This window comes from Pseudochaenichthys georgianus, chromosome 21, assembly GCF_902827115.2.
Source record: "Pseudochaenichthys georgianus chromosome 21, fPseGeo1.2, whole genome shotgun sequence".
Classification (NCBI taxonomy): domain Eukaryota; kingdom Metazoa; phylum Chordata; class Actinopteri; order Perciformes; family Channichthyidae; genus Pseudochaenichthys; species Pseudochaenichthys georgianus.
Genome location: NC_047523.1, coordinates 1551690 through 1578767, shown reverse-complemented (window position 1 = coordinate 1578767; position 27078 = coordinate 1551690). Strand labels below are relative to the sequence as shown.

Genomic DNA, 27078 nt, shown 5'->3' with positions numbered 1-27078 from the left:
ATCCTTGACACAGTCAGAGGTTTGAAACACAAAGGCGGAAGACCCCTCAACACTGGAGCAGCTCTCCAGTACTTGAGGGATAATGTCTTTACAGCCTCTGCTGGAAGCAGGCGCCTAGAAGGAGTTCCACAGATCCTGTTATTGCTAAGTGGCGGAAGGTCTTTTGACAGTGTTGATGCACCAGCCTCTGACCTCAAACAGCTGGGTGTCTTGACCTTCGCGATTGGAACCAGGAGCTCTGATAGCAGAGAACTGGAAAAGATATCCCACGGTCCCAATTTTGTTCTATCTGTGTCTGATTTCAATGAGCTTCCCAGTATCCAACAGCAACTTCAGTCCTCGGTGGAGGCTGTGGTTATAGACGTCACCCCACAAACCCCAACTGTACTTGGTATGTTAACAAGCTTGTCCTCTTGTTGGCCTGAAGCCTACCTGACTTATTTGACCTACATTGTACTTTTAAATAGAGAGGGTGCCGGTTTTCTTTTCACTGTTTACAATTAAAGTAGTCATTGCTAGGTGCTTTCAAAAAGATAGTCCAAATCTTGAGAACTATTCCATGCACATATTAATGCAAAGGTTTTAATATTGTGTCTACCTGTCTTTTCTCAGTTGACACTGCCAAAAAGGACATCGTGTTCCTTCTGGATGGCTCTGATAGCACAAGGAATGGCTTCCCTGCCATGCGTGATTTTGTTGAGAAGGTGGTGGAGAAACTCAATGTGGGAGAGGACAGAGACCGTGTCTCTGTAGTACAGTACAGCAAAGATGCAGAGGTCAATTTCTACTTGAAAACATACAGCACAAAGGAGGATATTGTCGATTCGGTTAGAGGGTTGAGACACAAAGGAGGCAGACCCCTCAACACCGGGGCTGCCCTCCAATACGTCAGAGAATATGTCTTTACAAACTCCTCCGGGAGTAGGCGCCTGCAGGGTGTTCAACAGATGTTGATCCTGCTAAATGGTGGAAGGTCTTTTGACAATGTAGACACCCCAGCCTCTGCTCTCAAACAGCAGGGCATCATTGTGCTTGGTATTGGAACAAGGAACTCTGACAGTGGAGAGCTGAGGAAGATCTCATATGACCCTAGTTACGCTCTATCAGTGTCTGAGTTTACTGACCTCCCCAGTGTCCAAGAACAGCTCTCCTCTGCGATGAGCACAGTGCTAGTGAGAGCTATGCCGGTAACACCAACAGAAACTGGTAAGACAGTGACTTACTTACATTCCAGAATCATTGTAGGATGCAATTTGAACTGTACTCAAGTATAATTCACTAAATTCAGCTTTGAAAAAAACAGCTGCGCCATCAGAATTGCTGTTAGAATTTCGGTTTGTTTTCATCCTATGACTCTTGACAACAAACCTAAACATCTCTCAAATTCTATGTTCCCTAGTGGAGAGACAACAACCAGGAAGAGATTTTGTGTTCTTGTTGGATGGAACTGATAGTACAAGAAGTGGATTCCCAGCCATTCGAGACTTTGTCCAAAGAGTAGTAGAGAAACTCAGTGTGGACGACAACAAAGACCGTGTCTCAGTCGTGCAGTACAGCAGAGATCCAGCTGTCAATTTCTATCTGAACACATACACGACAAAAGGGGAAATCCTTGACACAGTCAGAGGTTTGAAACACAAAGGCGGAAGACCCCTCAACACTGGAGCAGCTCTCCAGTACTTGAGGGATAATGTCTTTACAGCCTCTGCTGGAAGCAGGCGCCTAGAAGGAGTTCCACAGATCCTGTTATTGCTAAGTGGCGGAAGGTCTTTTGACAGTGTTGATGCACCAGCCTCTGACCTCAAACAGCTGGGTGTCTTGACCTTCGCGATTGGAACCAGGAGCTCTGATAGCAGAGAACTGGAAAAGATATCCCACGGTCCCAATTTTGTTCTATCTGTGTCTGATTTCAATGACCTTCCCAGTATCCAACAGCAACTTCAGTCCTCGGTGGAGGCTGTGGTTATAGACGTCACCCCACAAACCCCAACTGTACTTGGTATGTTAACAAGCTTGTCCTCTTGTTGGCCTGAAGCCTACCTGACTTATTTGACCTACATTGTACTTTTAAATAGAGAGGGTGCCGGTTTTCTTTTCACTGTTTACAATTAAAGTAGTCATTGCTAGGTGCTTTCAAAAAGATAGTCCAAATCTTGAGAACTATTCCATGCACATATTAATGCAAAGGTTTTAATATTGTGTCTACCTGTCTTTTCTCAGTTGACACTGCCAAAAAGGACATCGTGTTCCTTCTGGATGGCTCTGATAGCACAAGGAATGGCTTCCCTGCCATGCGTGATTTTGTTGAGAAGGTGGTGGAGAAACTCAATGTGGGAGAGGACAGAGACCGTGTCTCTGTAGTACAGTACAGCAAAGATGCAGAGGTCAATTTCTACTTGAAAACATACAGCACAAAGGAGGATATTGTCGATTCGGTTAGAGGGTTGAGACACAAAGGAGGCAGACCCCTCAACACCGGGGCTGCCCTCCAATACGTCAGAGAATATGTCTTTACAAACTCCTCCGGGAGTAGGCGCCTGCAGGGTGTTCAACAGATGTTGATCCTGCTAAATGGTGGAAGGTCTTTTGACAATGTAGACACCCCAGCCTCTGCTCTCAAACAGCAGGGCATCATTGTGCTTGGTATTGGAACAAGGAACTCTGACAGTGGAGAGCTGAGGAAGATCTCATATGACCCTAGTTACGCTCTATCAGTGTCTGAGTTTACTGACCTCCCCAGTGTCCAAGAACAGCTCTCCTCTGCGATGAGCACAGTGCTAGTGAGAGCTATGCCGGTAACACCAACAGAAACTGGTAAGACAGTGACTTACTTACATTCCAGAATCATTGTAGGATGCAATTTGAACTGTACTCAAGTATAATTCACTAAATTCAGCTTTGAAAAAAACAGCTGCGCCATCAGAATTGCTGTTAGAATTTCGGTTTGTCTTCATCCTATTACTCTTGACAACAAACCTAAACATCTCTCAAATTCTATGTTCCCTAGTGGAGAGACAACAACCAGGAAGAGATTTTGTGTTCTTGTTGGATGGAACTGATAGTACAAGAAGTGGATTCCCAGCCATGCGAGACTTTGTCCAAAGAGTAGTAGAGAAACTCAGTGTGGACGACAACAAAGACCGTGTCTCAGTCGTGCAGTACAGCAGAGATCCAGCTGTCAATTTCTATCTGAACACATACACGACAAAAGGGGAAATCCTTGACACAGTCAGAGGTTTGAAACACAAAGGCGGAAGACCCCTCAACACTGGAGCAGCTCTCCAGTACTTGAGGGATAATGTCTTTACAGCCTCTGCTGGAAGCAGGCGCCTAGAAGGAGTTCCACAGATCCTGTTATTGCTAAGTGGCGGAAGGTCTTTTGACAGTGTTGATGCACCAGCCTCTGACCTCAAACAGCTGGGTGTCTTGACCTTCGCGATTGGAACCAGGAGCTCTGATAGCAGAGAACTGGAAAAGATATCCCACGGTCCCAATTTTGTTCTCTCTGTGTCTGATTTCAATGAGCTTCCCAGTATCCAACAGCAACTTCAGTCCTCGGTGGAGGCTGTGGTTATAGACGTCACCCCACAAACCCCAACTGTACTTGGTATGTTAACAAGCTTGTCCTCTTGTTGGCCTGAAGCCTACCTGACTTATTTGACCTACATTGTACTTTTAAATAGAGAGGGTCCCGGTTTTCTTTTCACTGTTTACAATTAAAGTAGTCATTGCTAGGTGCTTTCAAAAAGATAGTCCAAATCTTGAGAACTATTCCATGCACATATTAATGCAAAGGTTTTAATATTGTGTCTACCTGTCTTTTCTCAGTTGACACTGCCAAAAAGGACATCGTGTTCCTTCTGGATGGCTCTGATAGCACAAGGAATGGCTTCCCTGCCATGCGTGATTTTGTTGAGAAGGTGGTGGAGAAACTCAATGTGGGAGAGGACAGAGACCGTGTCTCTGTAGTACAGTACAGCAAAGATGCAGAGGTCAATTTCTACTTGAAAACATACAGCACAAAGGAGGATATTGTCGATTCGGTTAGAGGGTTGAGACACAAAGGAGGCAGACCCCTCAACACCGGGGCTGCCCTCCAATACGTCAGAGAATATGTCTTTACAAACTCCTCCGGGAGTAGGCACCTGCAGGGTGTTCAACAGATGTTGATCCTGCTAAATGGTGGAAGGTCTTTTGACAATGTAGACACCCCAGCCTCTGCTCTCAAACAGCAGGGCATCATTGTGCTTGGTATTGGAACAAGGAACTCTGACAGTGGAGAGCTGAGGAAGATCTCATATGACCCTAGTTACGCTCTATCAGTGTCTGAGTTTACTGACCTCCCCAGTGTCCAAGAACAGCTCTCCTCTGCGATGAGCACAGTGCTAGTGAGAGCTATGCCGGTAATACCAACAGAAACTGGTAAGACAGTGACTTACTTACATTCCAGAATCATTGTAGGATGCAATTTGAACTGTATTCAAGTATATTCACTAAATGCAGCTTTGAAAAAAACAGCTGCGCCATCAGAATTGCTGTTAGAATTGTGGTTTGTCTTCATCCTATGACTCTTGACAACAAACCTAAACATCTCTCAAATTCTATGTTCCCTAGTGGAGAGACAACAACCAGGAAGAGATTTTGTGTTCTTGTTGGATGGAACTGATAGTACAAGAAGTGGATTCCCAGCCATGCGAGACTTTGTCCAAAGAGTAGTAGAGAAACTCAGTGTGGACGACAACAAAGACCGTGTCTCAGTCGTGCAGTACAGCAGAGATCCAGCTGTCAATTTCTATCTGAACACATACACGACAAAAGGGGAAATTCTTGACACAGTCAGAGGTTTGAAACACAAAGGCGGAAGACCCCTCAACACTGGAGCAGCTCTCCAGTACTTGAGGGATAATGTCTTTACAGCCTCTGCTGGAAGCAGGCGCCTAGAAGGAGTTCCACAGATCCTGTTATTGCTAAGTGGCGGAAGGTCTTTTGACAGTGTTGATGCACCAGCCTCTGACCTCAAACAGCTGGGTGTCTTGACCTTCGCGATTGGAACCAGGAGCTCTGATAGCAGAGAACTGGAAAAGATATCCCACGGTCCCAATTTTGTTCTATCTGTGTCTGATTTCAATGACCTTCCCAGTATCCAACAGCAACTTCAGTCCTCGGTGGAGGCTGCTGTCATTCAGCTCTCCAAAGAAACACTTGGTATGTTGAATTAAAAAGGCCACCAGACTTGTTTGTCCTCAATGCAATTTATTATACTCCAAGTACTCGTTCTCACCTTATTTAGATGACGGCTGAAAAACCAGAATTAGCAGGGTTCTCACTCTATTTAATCTTTTTTAATTTGATTTCCTATTCAGTCAGCCTAAAGTTGTTGGTCCTACAAACAATTGATTGCGTTGATCAGAGGTGAATCAGATGTGTGTATGCTACAAAGTACATTTGTCTCAATTTTGTGACCTCTTAAACAATGCATAACTCAATACGTGTTGAATAAATGTACTTGAAGTAAGTGATGCAAAACTCATAAAAGTTTAAAGCAACAGTTTAGGTAGACATTCAACATATTTTACTTTGCATAAACTTTGCCTTTAATATGGTGTGTTATGGGTTATCACAGACAATATGGATAATTATTTCTTAATTGGTTATTCATATGTTTGATAAATCTGCAGCCTTCTGAAGATGAAGAAGTTTCGCAATAGAGTGCAGTGCTTGATTCTGAGGACTCTTGAATCTGAGTCTCTGGAAATAAAGCCTACAATGGAATGCTTATCTTATCAGCTGCATTCTCTCTTTGAGCAAATGTATATTCTTGATGATCTTTTTTATTTATTTCTGTCTTTCAGGTGAGACACAGGGACCCCGGAAGGATGTCGTTTTCCTCGTTGATGGATCTGATGGTGTTGGACGGGAATTTCCCATCATCCAGGAGTTTATCCGCAGGGTTGTTGATACTCTCAATGTGGGTGAAAACAAGATCCGGATTGGCGTGGTCCAGTATGGTGACATTGCCCAAGTTGACATGTATCTGAACAAACATAAAACCAAAGAAGGTGTTTTGAATGCGGTCAGGGAAATGAGGCATCGAGGAGGAAGACAACGTAACCTGGGTCAGGCCTTGCAGTTTATCCATCAAGATGTTCTGACACCTGCCCATGGTAGCAGGAAGCAAGAGAGTGTACCACAGTTTGTTATTGTCGTCTCAAGTGGGCCTTCCACAGATGACATCAATCGCGCAGCATCTTCCCTCAAACAATCCAGAGTTCTTCCCTTCTCCATTGGGACCAGGGATGTCAACCCTACAGAGCTTCAGATGGTGTCATACGTGCCTAACTTTGCCTTCAGTGTAGATGATCTGCCTGGCCTGTACACAGTCCAAGAAAACTTAATCACCACACTCACTGAGCTGTCAGATGATGACATCAACAGTTTGCATCCAGTATTCCCAACAATTGAAGGTAATTTTTATCCTATGGTTTAATAAATTGATTTACTGCCTAAACATTCTCACATACCCCGATCAAATACTTTACTATAGTATGTTATTTTACATTTGCCTTGTTTTTTTTACATGATTATTGACTTTCTCAGTCATACTGTATATCCTCTACACCATGTATATTAGAAACACTCTAATACATAATGTTACCTTGTTACTGTGCTTGCATTGTTTTGGAGCAGTAATCCAAGCAGTACCAACAGGAGGAGAAAAGAGGGATGTCGTGTTTCTGATTGATGGCACAACAGCAGTGCGTAGTGAGTTCCCTGCCATCCGTGAAATGATTGGAAGAGTTGTGGATAAGCTGGATGTAGGATTGGATAAGGTCCGAATTTCAGTGGTACAGTACAGTGATGACCCGAAGCTAGAATTTCTTCTGAATGAATTCTCTACCAAAGATGAGGTACGACAGGCTGTGACGAAACTGCGAACCAGAGGTGGAAACCGTCTTAACACAGGTCGTGCTCTTGAGTATGTCCACAGAAATATCTACCAGAGATCAGCGGGTAGCCGCATCGAGGATGGTGTGCCTCAGTTCCTGATTCTAGTTACAGGTGGCAAATCTTCTGATGATGTATCCACTGCAGCTGACCAACTGAAAAGAAACCAGGTTGCACCTCTTGCCATTGGTTCAAGGAATGCAGACCCTGATGAACTGAGACAGATTTCCCTGAGGCCTGATCTGGCATACACAGTTGACAGTTTCCTGCAGCTTCCAAGTGTGGAGTCACAGCTCATTAATTCAGTGAAAACATTATCCACCACTGACATCCTCAACGGTTATGTTCCTCTCCCAGTGGACTTGGGTAAGAAATACTATCTCATATATTCATGGTTAAGTTAAAACATTGCTTAAACATGTCTTTATAATTTGCTCAGGGCATAGTAGTATGTGGTTAGGGTTTAGGGCAGTGTTCACCCATCCACTACTGCATGCCTCCAGACCTACGTTTTGTTAAGGAGTGGTGTTAAAGTCATACATATGTTTCAGTCATTTAATAATATATTTCAAAATTAAGTATGTCTCCTTTTCCCTCTGTGCTTAATATGCAGGCCCAACCCTAAATCTTGGGAGAAAGGACATCATCTTCCTTATTGATGGCTCAGACAATACAGGCGCTGCTGGAATTGCACATATCCGTGACTTCATCTTCAACATTGTCCAACAACTCGATGTGCAGCCGGATCAAGTGCGTGTCGCTGTTGTCCAGTATGCAGACAGAGTAAAGACAGAGTTCTCACTCAATTCTCACAACAACAAGCCAGCTGTTGTTTCTGCTGTTAAAAGACTTCGTCAGATGGGTGGCCGGTCATCAGATCTGGCTGATGCCATTGAATACGTCATAAGGAATGAGTTAAAGCCCGCTGCTGGCGTTCGTCCTGCAGCCTCCCAGCATCTTGTGGTTCTCACAGGTGGACGCTCCCCCCAAGATGTTGCTCTTTATGGACCTCTGCTTAAGGGCTCCCGGGTCAACTGCATTGGTGTTGGAGCAGCTGGTGCTGACAGATCACAGCTAAGCCAAATTGCCACCACCTCATCTGATGTCCTTCAGGTTGCTAACTTCCCTGGCCTATCTTCAATCCAGCAGGGGGTTATTGACAGGCTGAGAACCAGCGCTGATGACTTACCCACAGAATATCCAAGTAAGTTGAGAACAATTCACATTCCTAAATATCTCACGGTCTCACAATGGAATGAGTACATTGTCTACGTTTATTCTCCTGTTCTTACAATTCTCTACCCTGTATTCACCAATGTTGCCTCTCTCTTCCTAGCATCAACAGGCGTGCCATCCAAAAAGGCTGATATAGTGTTTTTGGTGGATGGCTCCATTAACTTGGGAAGGGACAACTTCAATGAAGTGATGAAGTTTATCACCAACCTAATTGATCTGTTCTTCAATGAACAAGACAACCTTCAGATCGGCTTGGCGCAATATACCACAGATGTTACTGATGTATTCTACCTCAACACATACAAGAACAAGCAAGACGTTGTAAGTGCCATTGGCCGAGCAGATTACAAAGGTGGACGTAGAATCAACACTGGTGCAGCCATTAAGCACGTTGAAGAAGTTTACTTTACCAAAGAGAAAGGCAGTAGGATGGATGATGGCACTCCTCAGATCCTTATGGTTCTCACTGGAGGACGTTCAGCTGATGACGGAAAAACAGCAGCTCTTGGTTTGAAGAAAAAAGGTGTGAGAGTCTTTGCTATAGGAGTGGGCGACATTGAGAGTGAATTAGAAGACCTAGCAAGCGAGTCCTCCACTGTGGCTAGGGCAAGCACCTATCTGGGACTTTCCGAGCTGAATGAGCAAATCCTGGAGACTTTGGATGATGAAGTGAAGGGGAAGTTGTGTGTTGGTGTGCCAGAATCTACTAAAAGTAAGATATATTTGTTCATGGAATAACTTTCATGAGCTGTTTCACATTTTGCAGCTAAAACGTTTGAGTTTCTGTGGTTTAGCCAAAATGCCTAATAACACATGCTCTGTCTTACAGCCTGCAACATAGAAGTGTTGGTGGGTTTCGATGTTTCTGAACAAGACATCTTCAGTGCTCAGACCAGCCTCCAGAAGAGGATGGAAGCCATTCTGAAGAGGATTTCCAAAATGGCAGCTATCAGTTGCTCATCCGGGCAGATTCCGTCTGTCCAAGTGGGCATGCTGGCCATGGACTCTAACTCTAATCCTATTCAGCTGGACTTTACAGAAAATGATCAAGTTCTCTTTGAGGCCTTCAAAGCCCTACAGAGGCGTGGCCCCTTTGTCCTAAATGGAAAAACCATCTCAGCGTACATCGAGAGGTTCAAAACCAGACATGATGTTGTCAAGGTTGGTTACTGAAACAGTTTTAACAACAGATATGCCAGGCCAAAATCGAATTTGTAAAAGTTATAATATATTCTGGTATCTAGACTTTAATGGTGCGTTCACACCAGACGCAATGCAAACATTCGCATCGCTTTTCAGTTGTGTTTACTTGCGTCATTCAAACTCTCTAGCGAGGAGGCGTGGCTTATCTCCATGTAGATACTATTTTAGATACCAACTAAAACAAAATGAACATATTTGACTGATTTAATTGTAATACATGTTTAAAAATTGAAATAACGACATACTGATACTAGTTATTAAAAACCATGAGTTAATGCATTTGTGTCTATCTGCTTCCGGTGTGAACGTACCCTAACTCTTTCTTATCAGCAAAGGGCAGTGTGCAACCTGTAGTAGCTATTCATTTTTAGCAAGCCCTGATAGTCGCTATAGTTGTTGTTAAGAAATGTAAGCTTTTGCTAATTAACATTAAGTAAGTGAGCTTCTTGATGGCAGGCAAACATCAAGCTGGAATGCTGAAAGTGCTTCCTGTAGCCAGTTGATATACTTGTTAAACGTTGTTCACAAGGCAAGAACCTCCACACTATAACACCGCTGCACAATGAGAGCTCGAGTAAGAGGTCTTCTCTCCAGCACACTGCTTCATGTCAGCTTCAGTTGTTTCATTCTCCAAGTGAATCTTCCTTCATATGTAATCAACATTTAGGTAACAAATAAGAGCTGAACCCTGTATTTGGACATATCTAAAGACCAGGGAAGAGGCAACATATTCTGAAATGTACTAAACAATAGACCCATGGGGAACGTAAGGATGTGTCAAACTGATTTGATGTGTTCTACTTCAGGTTGTTGTTCATCTGACGGATGGTATTGACGCCCAATACGCTGAGTTGAAAAAAGGAGTGGAGGAGCTTCAGACGTCAGGTACACGATGATGCCACGGTCCTTAATGACTATCTACCTTAAACGTGTGAAATGATCATGTTATATTCATAAGTAATCACTGTTCCTTCAACTCTTCTCATTACAAACAGGAGTGAACAGCTTCATTCTAGTTGGGCTCGAGCGGGTGCCCAAGTTTGAGGAGGCTTTGCAGCTGGAATTTGGTCGCGGATTTAGGTACACCAGACCCCTACGAGTCAATGTCATGGAATTGGACTATGAGCTGATGGAAGAACTGGTGAGTTCTATTCAGTTAGACGGAAGTATTTTGTGAGCGTTATTATTAAACATGAATTACTTAACATTTGTGTTTTTGCTGCGTAGGACAACGTTGCAGAGAGAGAGTGCTGTGCAGTGCCGTGCAAATGTACCGGCACCAGAGGGGCCCGAGGAGCAGTGGGACTTCCAGGAACAAAGGTATGCACATTCACCGGTTCAGGGTTTGACTCAGGTCATTCTTGTTATTTCTATTCATACTATTACTACATGTGTACTCCTATTTTATCTTATTTTATTTGTATTCTTTTATTTGTATGTATTATTATCCCATGTGTACTATCTGTGTGTCTGTCTTATTCTGTTGCTTCTACAACACCTTCATTTCCCACGGGGACCAATAACGGTCCATCTCATCTCATCTCATCTTTGTTTTTCAAAAGCTGACGTTTTGGTAATCTCTGTTTCAGGGTGGTCCGGGACTAACAGGAAGCCAAGGACATCCTGGAGACGAGGGCGGACCTGTGAGTTTAATGCCTCGTCACAGTCTGATGATGTTTCCATCTTTCTTTCCTAATATATAATTATAAAACCATTTTCAAACAATGTTAATCAATATATTTTTTTTCACTAACTTCATTTTAGTTTCCTGCTTTATTCTGTCTCTGTAATGTATGTTCTTTGTTCTGTGATGGCAGGGAGAGAGAGGTCCTCCTGGTGTGAATGGAACTCAGGGCTTCCAGGGATGCCCTGGACAAAGGGGTGTGAAGGTACAGGCTTTGATATTTCATTTAACACTCCATTTAAACTCATTTCTTACTTTAAATGTTCAACATTATTGTCTTGTATTTAATATAATGGGATAACACAGTTTTTCCTTTTGTTCAGGGTTCTCGTGGCTACTCAGGAGAAAAGGTGAGTATGTTCTCTGAGGAGAACTCGTCATTATTACATTCTACTGTCAGCAAAGAATGTTGGACTGATCATCTGACGACTGTGAATGTGTTTAGGGGGAATTTGGAGAAATCGGGCTTGATGGCATTAATGGAGAAGGGGTAAGTGTGTGTTGTATTACATTGTGTCATTACGTTTTATATGTAATACATCATACAGATTTGAGAGCTTCTTGTCTTCCCACCGAAGAGTCGATGTGTGAAACATATGTGTGTGCTTTGCTTTATGTGATTGTGGGCTTTAATATGCATCTGCTCCATATCACAGGGCAACAGTGGAGTGGCTGGAGTCTCCGGAGACGCTGGAAACCATGGCATGAGGGTTAGTGACTGGATACATGTTATATACCCATACTTCTTTACACATATCATATTGCTCGTGCTGATCAACGTTCACATGTTGTTCTTAGGGTCCCAAAGGCCTCAAAGGACAAAGTGGAGGCTTAGGAGACCAGGGAATCCGAGGAGACCCCGTGAGTACTATGGATGCTGGTTGTACTTCCTTTCACTGCCAGCCTCTATAACACAGCTACATCCACTGTGTTACACATGGATACTTTAGAAACAGTTAACAGTTCTGTTAAACAATAGCAAGTCCTTTACCAGCTGAATGTTGAACTTGAAAAAGTGTTTTCTTGCTAATAGGGTACAAGTGGACAAGATAACACGCGTGCAGGATCTAAGGGAGACCCCGGTGATGCAGGACCAGCGGTAACATCCCTCTCAACACATTATAATGCTTTGAAAACAAATATCCTGCCGATCCATTTCACACAGATCCTGCTTGATTGTGTTTACGTGCTGGTTCATTGGGACATTTGCTCTGACATGACAGGGAGAGCCTGGTGAGGATGGGAAGAAGGGTGGCCCCGGTGAACTTGGAAGAGGGGTAAATCATCTGACCATATCTTCACTATCTTTGTTTAATACTAACATGCAACTGTGTTTTAATCAAAGGCTGTTCTGCTCCCACTCTCTCAGGGACCTAATGGCAAACGAGGCCCGCCTGGACAAGCTGTAGGTCCTGTAGTGATACATACATCGTTTATACACACTGCAGTAACTTGAGTAGCTGCAATAACATGTTACTGTTGGCATGTCGTTAAAGGGACATCCCGGAAAGCCTGGCGTGGAGGGCGTTCAGGGAGAACCTGGTATCGGAGGATCTCGAGTAAGTGTGTCCTTCTTTTCATAATATGTGGCAGATTATCCAATTCACTAATTCACCTGCCGACGTGTATCACAGAGCATGCTGTCACTACTTGGCCACAACAGCACCATTACAATGTGTACTACTGGACTGGGCTGATGTGTTTATTCATCTAGGAACATGTTTTCTCATTCTCTATTTGAGTGTTGGAAGTCTGGCTCTAAAGTGGAAGAGACTGGTGCTTCATAAGCGTCTGGTTTGTCTTCTTTAAGGGTCCCTCTGGACCCATAGGTACACCAGGACCCAGAGGAGAAGATGGGAACCCTGGACCCAGGGTGAGTGAACCTTTGAGGGACAACTGTATTCAATATTTGTTTTAGCTATGTCTGTAACATACTACAATCATAGTGATGGAAGTAAGGACATGTATATTTATTGATCACATTTAAAAAAAAAAAATGAAATGGTTTAAAATGATCAAATGCAGATAAAGAACAGAGACAGATTAACCACATTGCAACTATTAACAATTTGTTTTGGTTGAATTAACTGGAAAAGGTGCACAGTAGGCCTTTATTTAGGAAACGGTATGTATTTTAACGTTTTATTTTCCAGGGTCCCGGAGGTATCCCAGGTACGGCTGGAGAAAAGGGGAGAAGAGCAGCTCTCGGTCGCAAGGTATTGAGTGGAAGATAATTGTATGGCTTATGTTCTCCCATCGCCTGCTTGTTTCCTTTAGACACGCTGGCCTAAGCCCAGCTCTCTTACAATCTCCGACACATATGAATAGTCTATTTCAGCCGGCATGAAAGCACTATCAGAAAACATGAAGCTTCTTCCTGAGATCTACTGCAAATATAACTTCATTAAATCCTTAGAAACTCTATCCTGACGGCTCAAAGATACATGTCCCTCTTAACTTGAAGCATTGCCTTTCACGTGTGTAATTACTGCTGTCTCCGTCTCATTGTCTGTGTCTGCCTGTCTCTGTGCCTGTGTAGGGGGAGCCAGGAGACCCAGGACCTACGGGTCTTGTTGGACCTTTCGGTCCCCGTGGAGAGCCTGTAAGAGTGCAGACACATCTTCTCGCATGCTCCATAATGTAAAATGGTGAAAGTTGGCCAGCTAAGAAGCATTCTTCATGATATCAGATAAACACAGTGTATCATGTTGTTCAGGGAAACAAGTGTCCAAAGCGCAGACAGGTATTAGATCATGTTTTGAATAACTACCACTGCCTCACTGCCGTGTTGGCTTTAAAGCCAGGATCTCTGTCTGTTGTGTTAAGGAAGTGGTGTCTTTGCTGGGACGGATCTTATTCCATGTGTTCTGTCTTTAATAAGTACTCTGACTTTGATTGGACGTCGGTTGAGCCTTTCTCTTCTCCTTTGTTTCAAAGGGGGAAGACGGCAAAGACGGGTTTGGCGTTGCAGGGCTTACAGGACGAAAGGCAAGTACACTTTTATCTCTAATAATCGGAAGTAATGTATGGTAATAAAAACATGGTTTTGTCATCTTCAATAAAATGTGTGTTAAAATGGTATTTAGCCTCATATATCTAATGATACGAAAAGGACAATATGAGGTCAAGAATCCTCAGGCTAAGCAGCAGACCTCGCTCTCACAACTAAAGGAAGAAGAACACATGAAACAACTCAAAGGGAATACCTTACAAACAACAACAAAAAGGATATATGCAAAAAAGGATACAAATAAATAAATAAAGAATTCTCAAAGTATGCATTTCCCTCCACAGGGTGATGAGGGCTTCCCAGGATTCTCAGGACGAAAGGTAATACAGAGCACTGAGTCAGCAGAGCGTGTAGCTTACAGGGTATCTCTGTTTCTCACTTCCATTCACTTCCCTTCCTCATCCAGGGAGCAGCTGGTGACGCCGGCACAGAGGGCGGCCCTGGACCCATAGGCAATCTTGGCCAGAGGGTACGTGTGGAGATCCTTAGATTGATTCCTTTGATAAAACATTGTAAATGTGTATATATATATATATATATAGATATACTGTATGGTATCACGTAGCCTAAGCCCCAGCATCACGGGACATGTTTGGTGAATACGGCGACACGGTGGCCCGATACAGTAGAAAGCTGTATGCAGGCTTAGCTGTGAATGAGCTGCACATTAAAACAAGCTATTTTTAAAACTAAAAACATTATTTTTTCTGTACACTTGTCATTGTTTCCAGGGTGTCTCTGGGAATATAGGAACATCCGGACAGAAGGGAGAGGTCGGACATCCCGGGCCATATGTAAGCAGCATGACATCATTCCTGTTGAGCAACCTCTGTATGAAGGACTTGGTGCTGCCGGAGCAACCTTTCTGGAGTTACGATGTTTAGTATACATGCGATCACATCACTCCAGCTCACCTAAATGGTTGCTCTTTACAACATGTGTTATTATAAGCAATGCAAACAAATGCTTGTTGTCATGGGTAACGTGCACTTGTTAACACAACTGTTTCTATTGTATTTAATAGGGTCAGAAAGGACCGAGGGGACCAGGTGTTGTGGTATGTGCTGTACACAGTCTGGAAAGTGTATTTAATAGATAGCGAAACCATCTCCGGTGATCACTCAGCGTGTTCTCTTTTGTTCTCAGCAATGTGACCTGGTTAAGAAAATCAGAGAGAACTGCCGTGAGTACGATTCTGAAATCAGCAGTAATGTTATTACATGACAACCGTAACAAATAAATGAATATACTCATGTGTTGTGGACTAAAAACAATATTTGTCCCCCTGTTTCCTACCAGCTTGCTGTTATGGTAAGTCGAACAAATAGTATTCTTAGTTGAAATATGTGCTTTATGCCCTGTTACACAGAATCTAAGTCTTCTGCATGCACACCCACAGGTCAGCAGGAGTGCCCACTCTACCCCACTGAGCTGGCCTTTGTCCTGGATACCTCTGAGGGCGTTGGCCGCCCAGTCTTCGACAACATGCGTGAGACAGTCCTGCGCCTGGTCCGGGACATCACCATCTCTGAGAGTAACTGTCCCAGAGGGGCTCGTGTAGCTGTCACCATGTACAACGATGAGGTGACCACGGATGTCCGCTTTGCCGATGCAATGAAGAAACGTGCGCTGCTGCAGCGCATCGAGGGGCTGCAGCTCCTGCAGACCCGGAAGCAGCGCAACTTGGACACCGCCATGAGCTTTGTGGCCCAGAACACCTTCAAGAGAGTGCGCAGTGGCTTCCTCATGAGGAAGGTGGCCGTCTTCTTCGTGGGCGGGGCCGTCAGCAAGGCGCAGGAGATTACTACTGCAGCTCTCCGCCTCCATGACGCTGGCATCTCCGCACTGTTCTTGGTCAACCGTGAGGACAGAGCTCTCGGCAGGGCACTGCAGGTAATACAGAAACACAACAGATATCGCCTCAAATATAAAGCCCACATCCAGAAACCTCGGTGTGATGATTGATAGTAACCTCTCTTTTAATCAGAAGTTTCTGTTTTGATCAGTTTTCTATCTTTTCAAAAGTTAAGTCATCCACTTTTGCCTACTTTTATTTCATCACGTCTGGATTCCTGTAACTCCTTATGTTCTAGATCAAGTCAAAAAGCAATATCCCTCCTTCAACTTGTTTAAAATGCAGCAGCAAGATCTTTGACAAATAAGGCTAGACCCCAACCCCCCTAAGTTAGTCTGTATTTGCTGGTAACCTGTCTGTTTTAGAATTGGTTTTAGATTTGACTGATTACTTTTAAAGATCTAACCGTTTGGATCCTGATTACGTCCCTGACTTGTGTGCCCTTATGAGCCTGTGGCAGCCTCCGATCCTCGGTAGGGCTCTTCTTTCTGGCTGTTCCCAAAACCACGCTAGAAACTAAGGGTGACCGAGCCTTTTACGTCAGAGCTCCGCAGCTCTGGAACTCCCTGTCCGAGAATCTGGCAGAATCAGGGACATCTTTTAAAGGAATGGTCCACTCATTAGATAATTAATCAAAACTTCAGTATTTAGTGAAACATAATGTTTAAACCATACCCTGAAGAAATCAGCGATATTCCCCGGTAAATAATGATTTTATAGCTCTTTTTTATCAAAACCTTTATATTCCGTCTGGCCGCCGCCATTTTTGCCATTTTCAGTAGTCACGTGATGGTCGTGACGTCATCCATGCGTTCACTTTGTCAACACACGGAAACATGGTGGAGTATTTGAGTTCGGACTCGTCAGCAGAGGAAGAAGTTTTGACCAATGTGAAGAGATTGGATGGGGGAATTCAGCCATACATATCAGTATGACAATACGACACCCTCTGTCCGTAGACCCTCTGTCCTTAGACCCTCTATCCTTAGACCCTCTGTCCTTAGACCCTCTATCCTTAGACCCTCTGTCCGTAGACCCTCACATCGTACAAGGAAAAACTTCCGAAGAAAACCCCCAGTTTAAAGGGAACATGGGAGAAACCTCAGGGAGAGCAACAGAGGAGGGATCCCTCTCCAGGACGGACAGACGTGCAATAGATGCCGTGTGTAAATTGAAGAGATAATACATTTGCAACATAGGTAGTCCAAATGTTTGGAAATGCATGTGTGTATAATAGGAAGATGATATAAGATACTATATGTATGCATGTAGTACCACCCTTGCTAGCGATTCCCTCTCTAGTTTAGCATACTCAGCTTCGTTGTCCCTGGCCATAGAATCACGATGTTATGGGGCCGGAAAAAGCTGGGGGAAAATACACACTAGCCGGTACTACGCTATATGGAAAGGCCACCAAAAACTGTCCTGACCTGGACGCTAAAGGACGTTAAAACGGGGCTAGCCGCTGCAATGGAAATGCGCTATAACATACCTTATTCTTACTCCGAGCACTACTTCTGCTCCTCCGTCGCTTCACACTTGCAGAGGGCGATTTCTCAACTGGCCGAACTGGTGTCCTGGTCGGTGATGACACCAGAAAGACCGATGGTACTGCATCTCCATTAAGTAATGGTTGTTCCATAAATCCCATGTTATGTTTTATCATACTCTCAGAGTAGTCGTCCGGAAATTTGAAATGTTCGCTGCATACATGAGCCTGTAAATCTTTCGGTTCGGGCCGGCCACATTTCGCTAGCCACTGCCTCCGAATGTACTTCTTACGCTTACCTTTTGGCAACAGATGGAACCGAGCATTCCGTGGATTGTTCCTATCAGAATTGTGGCAATATTTCGCGATACAGTGAGGCATATTTGAAGAGAGAAACTACAGTAAATAACATGGAGATCAACGTGTCTTCGAAAACGCATGGTTTACGTCACGTCCGGAAAATGGCGGCGCCCACAGTGTTGATGTTATTTCGGTATATAATCAGTTTAAAATCACTGATAATGTCGTCGGATTAAAAAAAAAAAAAAAAAGACTGGCAGAGACTGGTCTGTTTTATCAGATGATAATTATTTAAAAATGAGTGTCATGAGCATACCATTCCTTTAAATCACTTCTTAAAACTAATCTCTTATTAAAGCCTTTTACTAATAATGCCATTACTCGGTTTTACTGTACATCCATGTTTTATTCGACTTTACTTTCTTTTTACATGTGTATTATTGTACTTAACATTGTATAGTGTGCGGGGTGGGGTGGGGTTAGTGGACCTCATGTTCTGTTGCCGCCTGAGCGACTTGTCCATGTAAAGCACTTTGTAACTTTGATTTTAAAAGTAGGCCTACTGTATAAATATGAATAATTAGTATTGTTATATGTCAAAGGGGAACTTTGCAGTGCAGGCATATACATAAGCCTGTTGCCAGTGTCCCTGCTGGAGAAACTGATGCAGTGAACTGAACTGTGCCTCTTGTCTCCAGGTGAACAACACGGCCCTGGCTCAGGTCCTCGTGCTGCCTGGCCCTGGAAGTGCTCAGTACAATGCAGTCCTCCAGAAGGTGATGAACTGCCATGTCTGCTTCGGTAAGAGCTCCATGTTTGAACATTAATAATGTCACCACAGATTAGTTTGTGTTAATATTATATCTTAATATATTTTCACATTTACACTGATTTATTTTTCCAAAAAATGGTTTGGTTTTTTCCGCCGGTCAACGCGTCGGTTAAAGTAGAAACCTTCCGGACAAAATGAGAACAGTGCCGGTCAAAGGTTTTCTTTGTTATTTATTGAGCTTTAAAACAAATTGATATGATTCGATATTAAACAAACTAATGATAGTAGATGAACTACATTATTCAAAAGTGTAACTTACAATAACACGGGAATAATAAACGGAGCTCTCCCTCTCCTGACAGCCGTCAGTATCCGTCTCATGCAACTTGCGGATCAGTAATGAGTGACCCGACAGTAAAAATAAACATATCTATAACTAGTAGGTAGTTTGAGAGGTCATTAAAATAGCTACGTGTGATTTTGCGCAACAGATGCGGTATTGTGCTACGGGCAAATGATTTTGACCGGAGAGATTTCGATTTGCCGGTCTTCAGCATATTTGACCGGTCAAAGTCCGGTAATTACCGGATAACGGAAACTCTGGACAGTACACTGGCTTAATGAGTACCTCCAATACAACTTTTGAGGATTCGAAATACATCGCCTTCATTTAGTGACTAAAGTAACAATACATTTTATGGGGTTGCTTTTTTTTAGACGCCTGCTCTCCGGACCAGATGTGTGACTATGTGCCGCCGTCAGCTAGCCGAGACAGGAGGTCTCCCACCACCGACGAGGACATCGACATGGCTTTCGTCATGGACAGCTCGGAGACAACTTACCCAACTGTCTTTACTGAAATGAAACGCTACATCGCGTCCATCGTTGAGCAGCTCCAAGTGTCTTCAAATCCCACAACATCCGCTCACCACCCCAGAGTGTCTGTGATCCAGCAAGCCCCTTACGAGTTCCTCAACAACAAAACTGGCTCTCCAATCCGTGTTGACATCGGTTTGACCGAGTACAGCTCCGCTCAGGATATAGTCAAATTCCTGCTGGAGAAGACGCCGCAGCTAGAGGGTGGCCGGGCGCTGGCGGCGGCTATCGAATCGACCGTGGAGCAGGTGTTTGAAGTGGCGCCTCTCCAACGTCCCAAGAAAGTGCTGCTGCTCTTTGTGACAGGAAGTGTGGAAGGAGACGAGGAGCAGCTGGTGCGTATTGCCACTGAGATCAAGTGCAGAGGCTACTTCCTGGTGATCCTGGGTGTGGGCGAGACTCTGAGCGCTGGGGACGCTCGTGTATTGTCACGCATGGCCAGTGAGCCGTCGGATGTCTTCTTTAAGCGGCTGGACAGCATCTCACAATTTTACGACAAACACATGCAGACCTTCGGCCAGCTGCTGCCAAAGTACATCAGCAGTAAGTCAAAGACTGTTTATTTTATTTATGTTTCTTTTTGTCTAAATGCCGTTCATTGATAGGTTCATCCAAGTCCCTGTGAGTGACACACCATGTTCTGCCTTACTCTTCTCTTCAGTTGAAAATGCTTTCTACATGTCCCCTGAAGTCTCCAAAAACTGCAAGTGGTTCCAGAGTGACCAGGCCCTGAAAAACCCCTTTTCCTCACCACACCAACAGGAGTTAGTATTGTAGTATTTATTTATAACTTGTTTCTGTTTTGGGACTTTGATGGTTTTATTCACGATGTATTGCTATATCCACAGGGAACATCACAAACATCATGGAAACCAACAGACAGTTCATCAAAGGAAGCACACTGGTAAGTTTGGATTCAGCAAAAGAACTGTTTCAGCAGATAACGTGGGTTTAAAGTACCGTTTGATACGGACTGGTAAACACGGCTTTCTTCACTTTGAGTTCTGATTCTTTAAGCCTGGGGTGTCCAACTCAATGTCATTGCGGGCCACATTAGCATTATGGTTGCACTCAAAAGGCCGGTTGTAACTTTAAGACTATATAAATATACATATATAAATATAATGTATTATATTGGCTCTGCATTGGATTATTATCAGTTCTGGTAATAAATACTACGTCTGAAAGAAGAAGTCTAGGGCAAATAATTGAAAGCAAATATTGAACAATTACGCCAATTGTAGTGTACATTATATTCCTTGCAAGCTCTTGTGGGCCACCTAACATGAGGTCCAAAGATCCGGCCAAAGGCCCAATCTGGCCCACGGGCCTTGAGTTTGACACCCCTGTGTTTAAGCAATGCATAGCTAACAGCTAATAGTAGCTGTGGATACATTTCCCCATAGCCAAGAGCCATACTGAAGTGAGTGTCCCCCCTTCAGAGTCAGATGAGCTCCACGTCTCTCACGTGACCTCCAGCGGCCTCAAGCTGCGTTGGACCAGCCCGGACTCCAAGCTCTTTGTGTACTTCGAGGTGATGGTGACCCGGCTGCACGACCACGCCCTGGTGCTGAAGACCAACGTGTCGGGCACAGAGCTCTCCGTGGACAACCTGCAGAGTGCTCAGACATACCACGCTGTGGTCACCGCCCACACTGCGGAGGGACAGGTCGTCTCCACCCGCAAAGGCATCATGACTACGAGTAGGTCCTTGAGCACGTCTACAGAATGAGTCTTATCCCACAAGATGGAGTCTTATTAAAACATGAAGGAACATTCCAGATCACCCACAGCATTGGAGCTTATCAACTCCACCAGATATGAACATGTCTGGGAGGGGAAGACACAGAAAGTACAGCAAGACACAGCAATGATTAAGTGGTGCTGGATTATATACAAGATGTTATAATAATATATAATTGTATTTTAAACATTATATGAATTATTCCTATTTAAAATGATCCATGTTATCCGAATGCATTGCAATAGCCCTACGTTGACCCTCACCTTGCAGTCTGTTTTTAAACTCCTTTTTTTTGTTCGTGTTAGAGTTGCTGTGTGTTGTGCCTGTGTGGGGGAGGGGAGATGTGTTGTGCCTGTGTTGGGGGGGGGGAGATGTGTTGTGTCTGTGTGGGGGGGGGAGATGTGTTGTGTCTGTGTGGGGGGGGGAGATGTGTTGTGTCTGTGTGGGGGGGGGGAGATGTGTTGTGTCTGTGTTGGGGGGGGGGAGATGTGTTGTGCCTGTGTGGGGGAGGGGAGATGTGTTGTGCCTGTGTTGGGGGGGGGGAGATGTGTTGTGTCTGTGTGGGGGGGGGAGATGTGTTGTGTCTGTGTGGGGGGGGGAGATGTGTTGTGTCTGTGTGGGGGGGGGAGATGTGTTGTGTCTGTGTGAGGGGGGGGAGATGTGTTGTGTCTGTGTGGGGGGGGGAGATGTGTTGTGTCTGTGTGGGGGGGGGAGATGTGTTGTGTCTGTGTGGGGGGGGGAGATGTGTTGTGTCTGTGTTGAGGGGGGGGAGATGTGTTGTGTCTGTGTGGGGGGGGGAGATGTGTTGTGTCTGTGTGAGGGGGGGGAGATGTGTTGTGTCTGTGTGGGGGGGGGGGAGATGTGTTGTGTCTGTGTGGGGGGGGGAGATGTGTTGTGTCTGTGTGGGGGGGGAGATGTTAACATTTTTTAAACTAAAGCCAAAGGAACTGAACACGTCTTCCCTCTGACAGAAGCAGCAGAGCTTAAGCCACCCAGCCGCAGCAGCAGCCCTGTGAACACTGCGCCGCTGGACAGACCACAGACCGGTGAGTGACTGCACGTGCACACACATGCATGTTCCCATGTCTTCTGCTTTCACCTGTACTATGTGTTTTTAAACTTGCATGAAATGTTAATAAGCTGGAAGAAATGCACTCTTTGATCTTCCATGCAGTATTTACTCTGTGTGACTGCTACAAGGATGTGTCTGGCCTGTGTGTATCACTGTTTCCTAGGCAGTGTGATAGTCTTATACATAAAGCCTGATACTTCAAGAACAGAACATGCTACGCTGTAGACAGCAATATTTTGCAACAAAAAATGTAAAGTCCCAAAATAGAATGTGGGTCATTCAGGAAAACGTAGAACACCTACCGCTCAAACTACTGGTCTTGGTTGTTGAAGTTGTAAGAAATCAACTTCCTGTTGGTAAGACAGTAGAAGCAGGAAACACATTTAGAGCCCATATACTAGTCCGAGGAGTAAAGCTTTGCAGCGGCTGCTTCTTGGAAGGCACACTGAAGGCATTCCTAAGACGTGAGGACATCGACAGTGACGGAGAGTCTGGGGAGATAAGCTTCCCTACCTGCCCTGCAATCATCCCTTAGCAATGCTGCCGTTACTATGTGTATCCAGTGATCGCTGTGCTCTGATGAGCCAGCGTGCGTCAGGAAGGAGCCGAATAGAGATGAGGGCAAGCTGACATGAACAAACAGGACGGGGCAAACCATCCCAACAGGTGGGGAACACACATACAGGAAGTCAAAACAAACAAAACACGGGGAGAAAACTTTTCAAAATAAAACAGGAAACACAAAAACCACGATCAGGACTGTGAGCAAGAACATGATTTGACCAGCAAGGTTTACACGATGCTGTCCCAGAAGTGAATGAACAGACGATGCAGACAAGACTCCAGAGAATGTTGCTCGTTATCTGCGATGAAGAATTGATATGTATTTGATGGGCTTGACTCAGGGATTGGTTACATGCTGGTAACCTGAGCCACAGACTAAACTAGCAACACAGCAGCTGGAGCTATAACTAACTGTGAGATTCACCCATAGACCTCTTTCTTTCTACTGAATGCTTTCTTATTTTAAATGTCCAAACTCCTAATAATGCCAGTAGCCCTTGAAATCAAATCAAATTGTATTCGTAGAGCACATTTAAAAGCGATGTTGGTCGAGCCAAAGTGCTGTACATGTCATTTAAACACATAACAACACATTCCATCACACTACATCACAACAGGTAAAGCAACACGTGGAACAGTCAGGAGTCGTGCTCCGCTCGGACTAGACGGCCAGAGAGAAGACGTGTGTCTTCAGTGTGGATTTAAAAGCCCCCAGGGTCTGGGCCGCCCTCACATGGAGGGGCAGAGTGTTCCAGAGCCTGGGGCCAGCTGCTGCGAAGGCTCGGTGCCCTCGGGTCTTGAGCCTGGTCTTAGGCACGAGCAGCTGGTCAGCAGAAAGATGTTATGGCATGTTACTCCATGTCCTCTGCCCAAGAGAACGAACCATATCAATTATAAGATCCATTCGGCCCATGAGAGCTAACACCCTTATTGATATGATGTACCCACAACCAGCATCTTCTTTAACAGCACACAGTACATGCTGTATGTTTAATTATACTTCATTAAATATGAACACAAACTCATCTTCTCTCTCTCTCTCGTCCATCACTGCTCTTGTCTTCTTTCTCTATGCATGTTCTAGCTAATGACCTTGCAGACCCGTGCTCACTTGACTATGACCCGGGGATGCCGTGCAAAGACTCTCAGGCTAACTGGTTCTTTGACAGAGAGAACGGGATCTGTGCTCAGTTCTGGTATGGAGGTTGTGGAGGCAATGACAATAGGTTCCACACTGAGGCCCTCTGCCTGAGCAGCTGCTTGAGGCCAGGTACGTGTGTGTCAGCTGGGCCCTCTGAGGGAATACTGTTGGGTTGGCCTGATACAACACGGCACAACAGCAGATCCAGACACACAGCCTGCAGGTGAAGACCCGCAGGCTGTGTGTCGAACAAAGGTTTGCTAAACCTTGCTCCAGAGCTGCTGTAGTCCAGTCACAGCTGAGCACGCCGGGCCATGGGTGTCCCCACAACATGCAATGCTGTGCAAAGTAGTCTCTACAAAGGAGGGTACTTGTTATTTAAAGGGTGTTTTCTTCTTTTAAGCATCACTTTTAGAGCGAGAAGAAGAACAGCTGTAAAGGATAGATGAAACACTTTTGTATCTGCTCAAATGTAAGCTGTGAATGCTAGCAAGGCCTGCTAGGTGGTGAACTACAGCAGCAACCTCCAGAGTCAAGGCATATGTCACTCGATATGTTCCTTCAGAATAAAGGTTTGAGTTGCTGGTATATCAGGTTGCAAGGCTTTGTCCTGCTCTTCATTTAGCTGGTGGACGTTCACAGTTTGCATATTCACTTTGCTGTGGTTGCCTTAGTTACACCAATGACTGGAAGCAGCGTTTCCAACCAACTCACACAGAGGCAGTGCGAGAATTAGAAGCTTGACGGGCGAAGACACTCTAATTAAGTGGGCAAGGCTTAGCAAACCATTCATCTGCTCCATGATGTTTACAGAAGCTGAAGTTTACTGTTATTCCTGTGAACTGCTTTGAGCATGTCAATGATCCCACGGTAGGTGTCCTGGAGGGTAACGCAGTGAACGGAGAGCATGCTGCTAATGCGCCTTACACACAATGATGATTGAATAGTACATGTCTGTGGGAAATCATATCTGTATATCACCACATCCTGACCGTTCTCTCTCAGCTGAAACCACATCTCACTGTTATGTGTCCACAGTGCCAGAGCTGGAGCCGCGCGTGCAGCAGGTTGAACAGGTGGAGGTCCTCCTGGATCCTGGTGAGATCTCATACACCCACTGCTGAGTATCTCTCTGCGCAGCATGCTGTTCCTGCCCGCTAACTCTTTAGTGTTGAAGACATAGCTGACTTTGATGTGGCTGCACATACAGTATGCTAGTGAGCCAATAGACGAACAAGCACTTCCTTCCTGGTAGAGTATAAAAACAAGCGAATCACATCCTCACTTGATATGAATTGTCAGACCAACCCTAATGTTATGCATTTTTCTCAAAGCGATATGCATCACTGTATAATTCAATTTCCACAAAACGTTGCTAAACAATAATTCCTTTGTGTTGAACTGGAAACTAACCCACCTGCTCCACGGAAACAAGTCGAAGCCAAGCTTGGAACTCTGGGAAGGTTATGCTTTTGTCACAGGAGCAAGCCAAGTCCTGACCACAGAGAACATGAATGGAGAGCCTTGTTCACTGCTTCATTGTTTTGCTGCCAGTAGTCCGCCCAGAAGACAAGTTCAATGTGTCAGTACGGTTAGACGTTGGACAGAAAGACTTAGTCTAAACGCAATGGGCTCTCTCTCAATGGATTATGGAATAATGAAGATCTGCAGTGATTAAAGTGCTTTCATGTTTTCCTTGCAACATTGCAGCATGTGCTTATTTCCATTGGGCAATCCGCTACGTGATGTTCCACTAGACGTTACGTGTATTAGGTTATCTAGTGAGCAGTAGTTAAAGCATGCAGCCCTGTCGTAGTACTGTAGTTGTGTTTTTATACTCTCCATGATCTTCTGTGTCACTCCCCTCCCAGCGGGCTCTACAGCTGTGGACATTTGCCAGTTTTCCAAAGAGGAAGGAACTTGTGCCAAGTTTGTCCTGAAGTGGCACTTCGATGCCACCAGTAAGAGCTGCACGCGCTTCTGGTATGGAGGCTGTGGTGGGAACCAGAATCGCTTCGAAACGCATCAGGAGTGTGTGCACGCGTGTGGAAAACCAGGTACATGTTCTGCTCATAATAATCACCTTCCAGTTTCCCCGGTCAGCTGTGATCCAGTTACTGACCCATGAAGAGAACATCTTGGAGTGCCACTAAACTCCACTGGCAACACTGTCATATTACTCAGTACACATGAGCTGGTGGTCCAACGCTGCCTTCATCGGTTATAGCCAATCATAAGGTAGTTCTGCCGTCACCAAGTTAGGAACAAAGAAAACTGTGCAGTTCTGATGATGTCATCACACACTGTTGTGCATTCAGAATGATGGGGGGGTTTGTTGGGATCACACCGGTTGGACAGTGAGATTTGTTTCCCATGGCATCATTTCCAGACTACTGATGTTTTGGATGAATGGGCTTTCAGAACACTAGGAAGTCCCCATAGAAACAAATACATGTTATGGTATTCATGAAATGGCTAACCTTGTTTCTCCTTTCATTCATTATCAGCAGCCCTCAAACAAGGAGTCCTCGCTGCGATGAGAACATAGGACACAGCTTCCTCCAAACCATCCAACATGGCCGTACTGTAAGGATGCAAAGCCAAAGCAAGGGTGGCTTCACTGGACTCCACAAAAATGACTTTAACCCAAATTCTTCAAACAAGAAGGAAGCAACACCATTTGCTGCATGATTTGTTTGAACCTACTGGTGCTATGTAGTATGTTTGTTTTATCAATTCATTGAGTGCATTTTGGAACAATGGCATCATAAGAGTTTTTAAAATCACTTTGATAATTAAGAAAGAAACTATGACATGTTTGGACAGAGATTAGTTATAACTGAGTATGCAGTATCCTTGTTACATTCCACATTCACCTAGCAACATTGGCTTTGATTGACTCTTATGTTTGACACCTCACTTGATCCCTGTGGAATCATAGCTTCACCAGCCTCACAATCCACAGCAATGTTTAGTCTCATGTGTGTATATAAATGACAATGACCAAACGTAATGAAATGTTAAGTGCACTTCTGGATCCACTGCCTCGAAACACACACGTTCCAGCTATTGAGAAATGGAATGTACTTATCAAGCTGTGTTTATGTGTGTTTCATCTGATCTGAACTGAAATGTGTGTTTTATCTGGGTATAGGGGAAATAAACACGAAATAGACTTTCTAGTAAA

General features: G+C 44.5%; 1 protein-coding gene across 3 annotated transcripts; it reads left to right on the top strand.

Annotated features, from left to right (window-relative positions):
• Positions 1 to 306: 306 nt before the first annotated feature.
• col6a3 (collagen, type VI, alpha 3) lies at positions 307 to 27078 on the top strand. 3 transcript variants are annotated; one of them, XM_071207072.1, is made up of 46 exons: positions 307 to 391; positions 613 to 1206; positions 1400 to 1999; positions 2221 to 2814; positions 3008 to 3607; positions 3829 to 4422; positions 4615 to 5205; positions 5853 to 6464; positions 6688 to 7311; positions 7559 to 8149; positions 8282 to 8893; positions 9011 to 9342; positions 10191 to 10269; positions 10380 to 10525; positions 10612 to 10704; positions 10974 to 11027; positions 11202 to 11273; positions 11392 to 11418; positions 11514 to 11558; positions 11725 to 11778; positions 11867 to 11929; positions 12102 to 12167; positions 12292 to 12345; positions 12438 to 12473; positions 12565 to 12627; positions 12879 to 12941; positions 13222 to 13284; positions 13608 to 13670; positions 14006 to 14056; positions 14363 to 14398; positions 14485 to 14547; positions 14810 to 14872; positions 15103 to 15135; positions 15225 to 15261; positions 15378 to 15389; positions 15478 to 15971; positions 18421 to 18523; positions 19212 to 19913; positions 20032 to 20134; positions 20219 to 20274; positions 20813 to 21073; positions 22086 to 22160; positions 23835 to 24020; positions 24930 to 24989; positions 25763 to 25948; positions 26402 to 27078. In XM_071207072.1, the coding sequence occupies exons 2-46, from the start codon at positions 684 to 686 to the stop codon at positions 26437 to 26439; spliced, it is 9873 nt and encodes a 3290-aa protein (XP_071063173.1). In that variant the 5' UTR covers positions 307 to 391; positions 613 to 683; the 3' UTR covers positions 26440 to 27078. The 3 variants fall into 3 exon arrangements, with proteins under 3 accessions (XP_071063173.1, XP_033966211.2, XP_071063174.1); XM_034110320.2 differs by having other exon boundaries at positions 26399 to 27078; XM_071207073.1 differs by lacking the exon at positions 23835 to 24020 and having other exon boundaries at positions 26399 to 27078.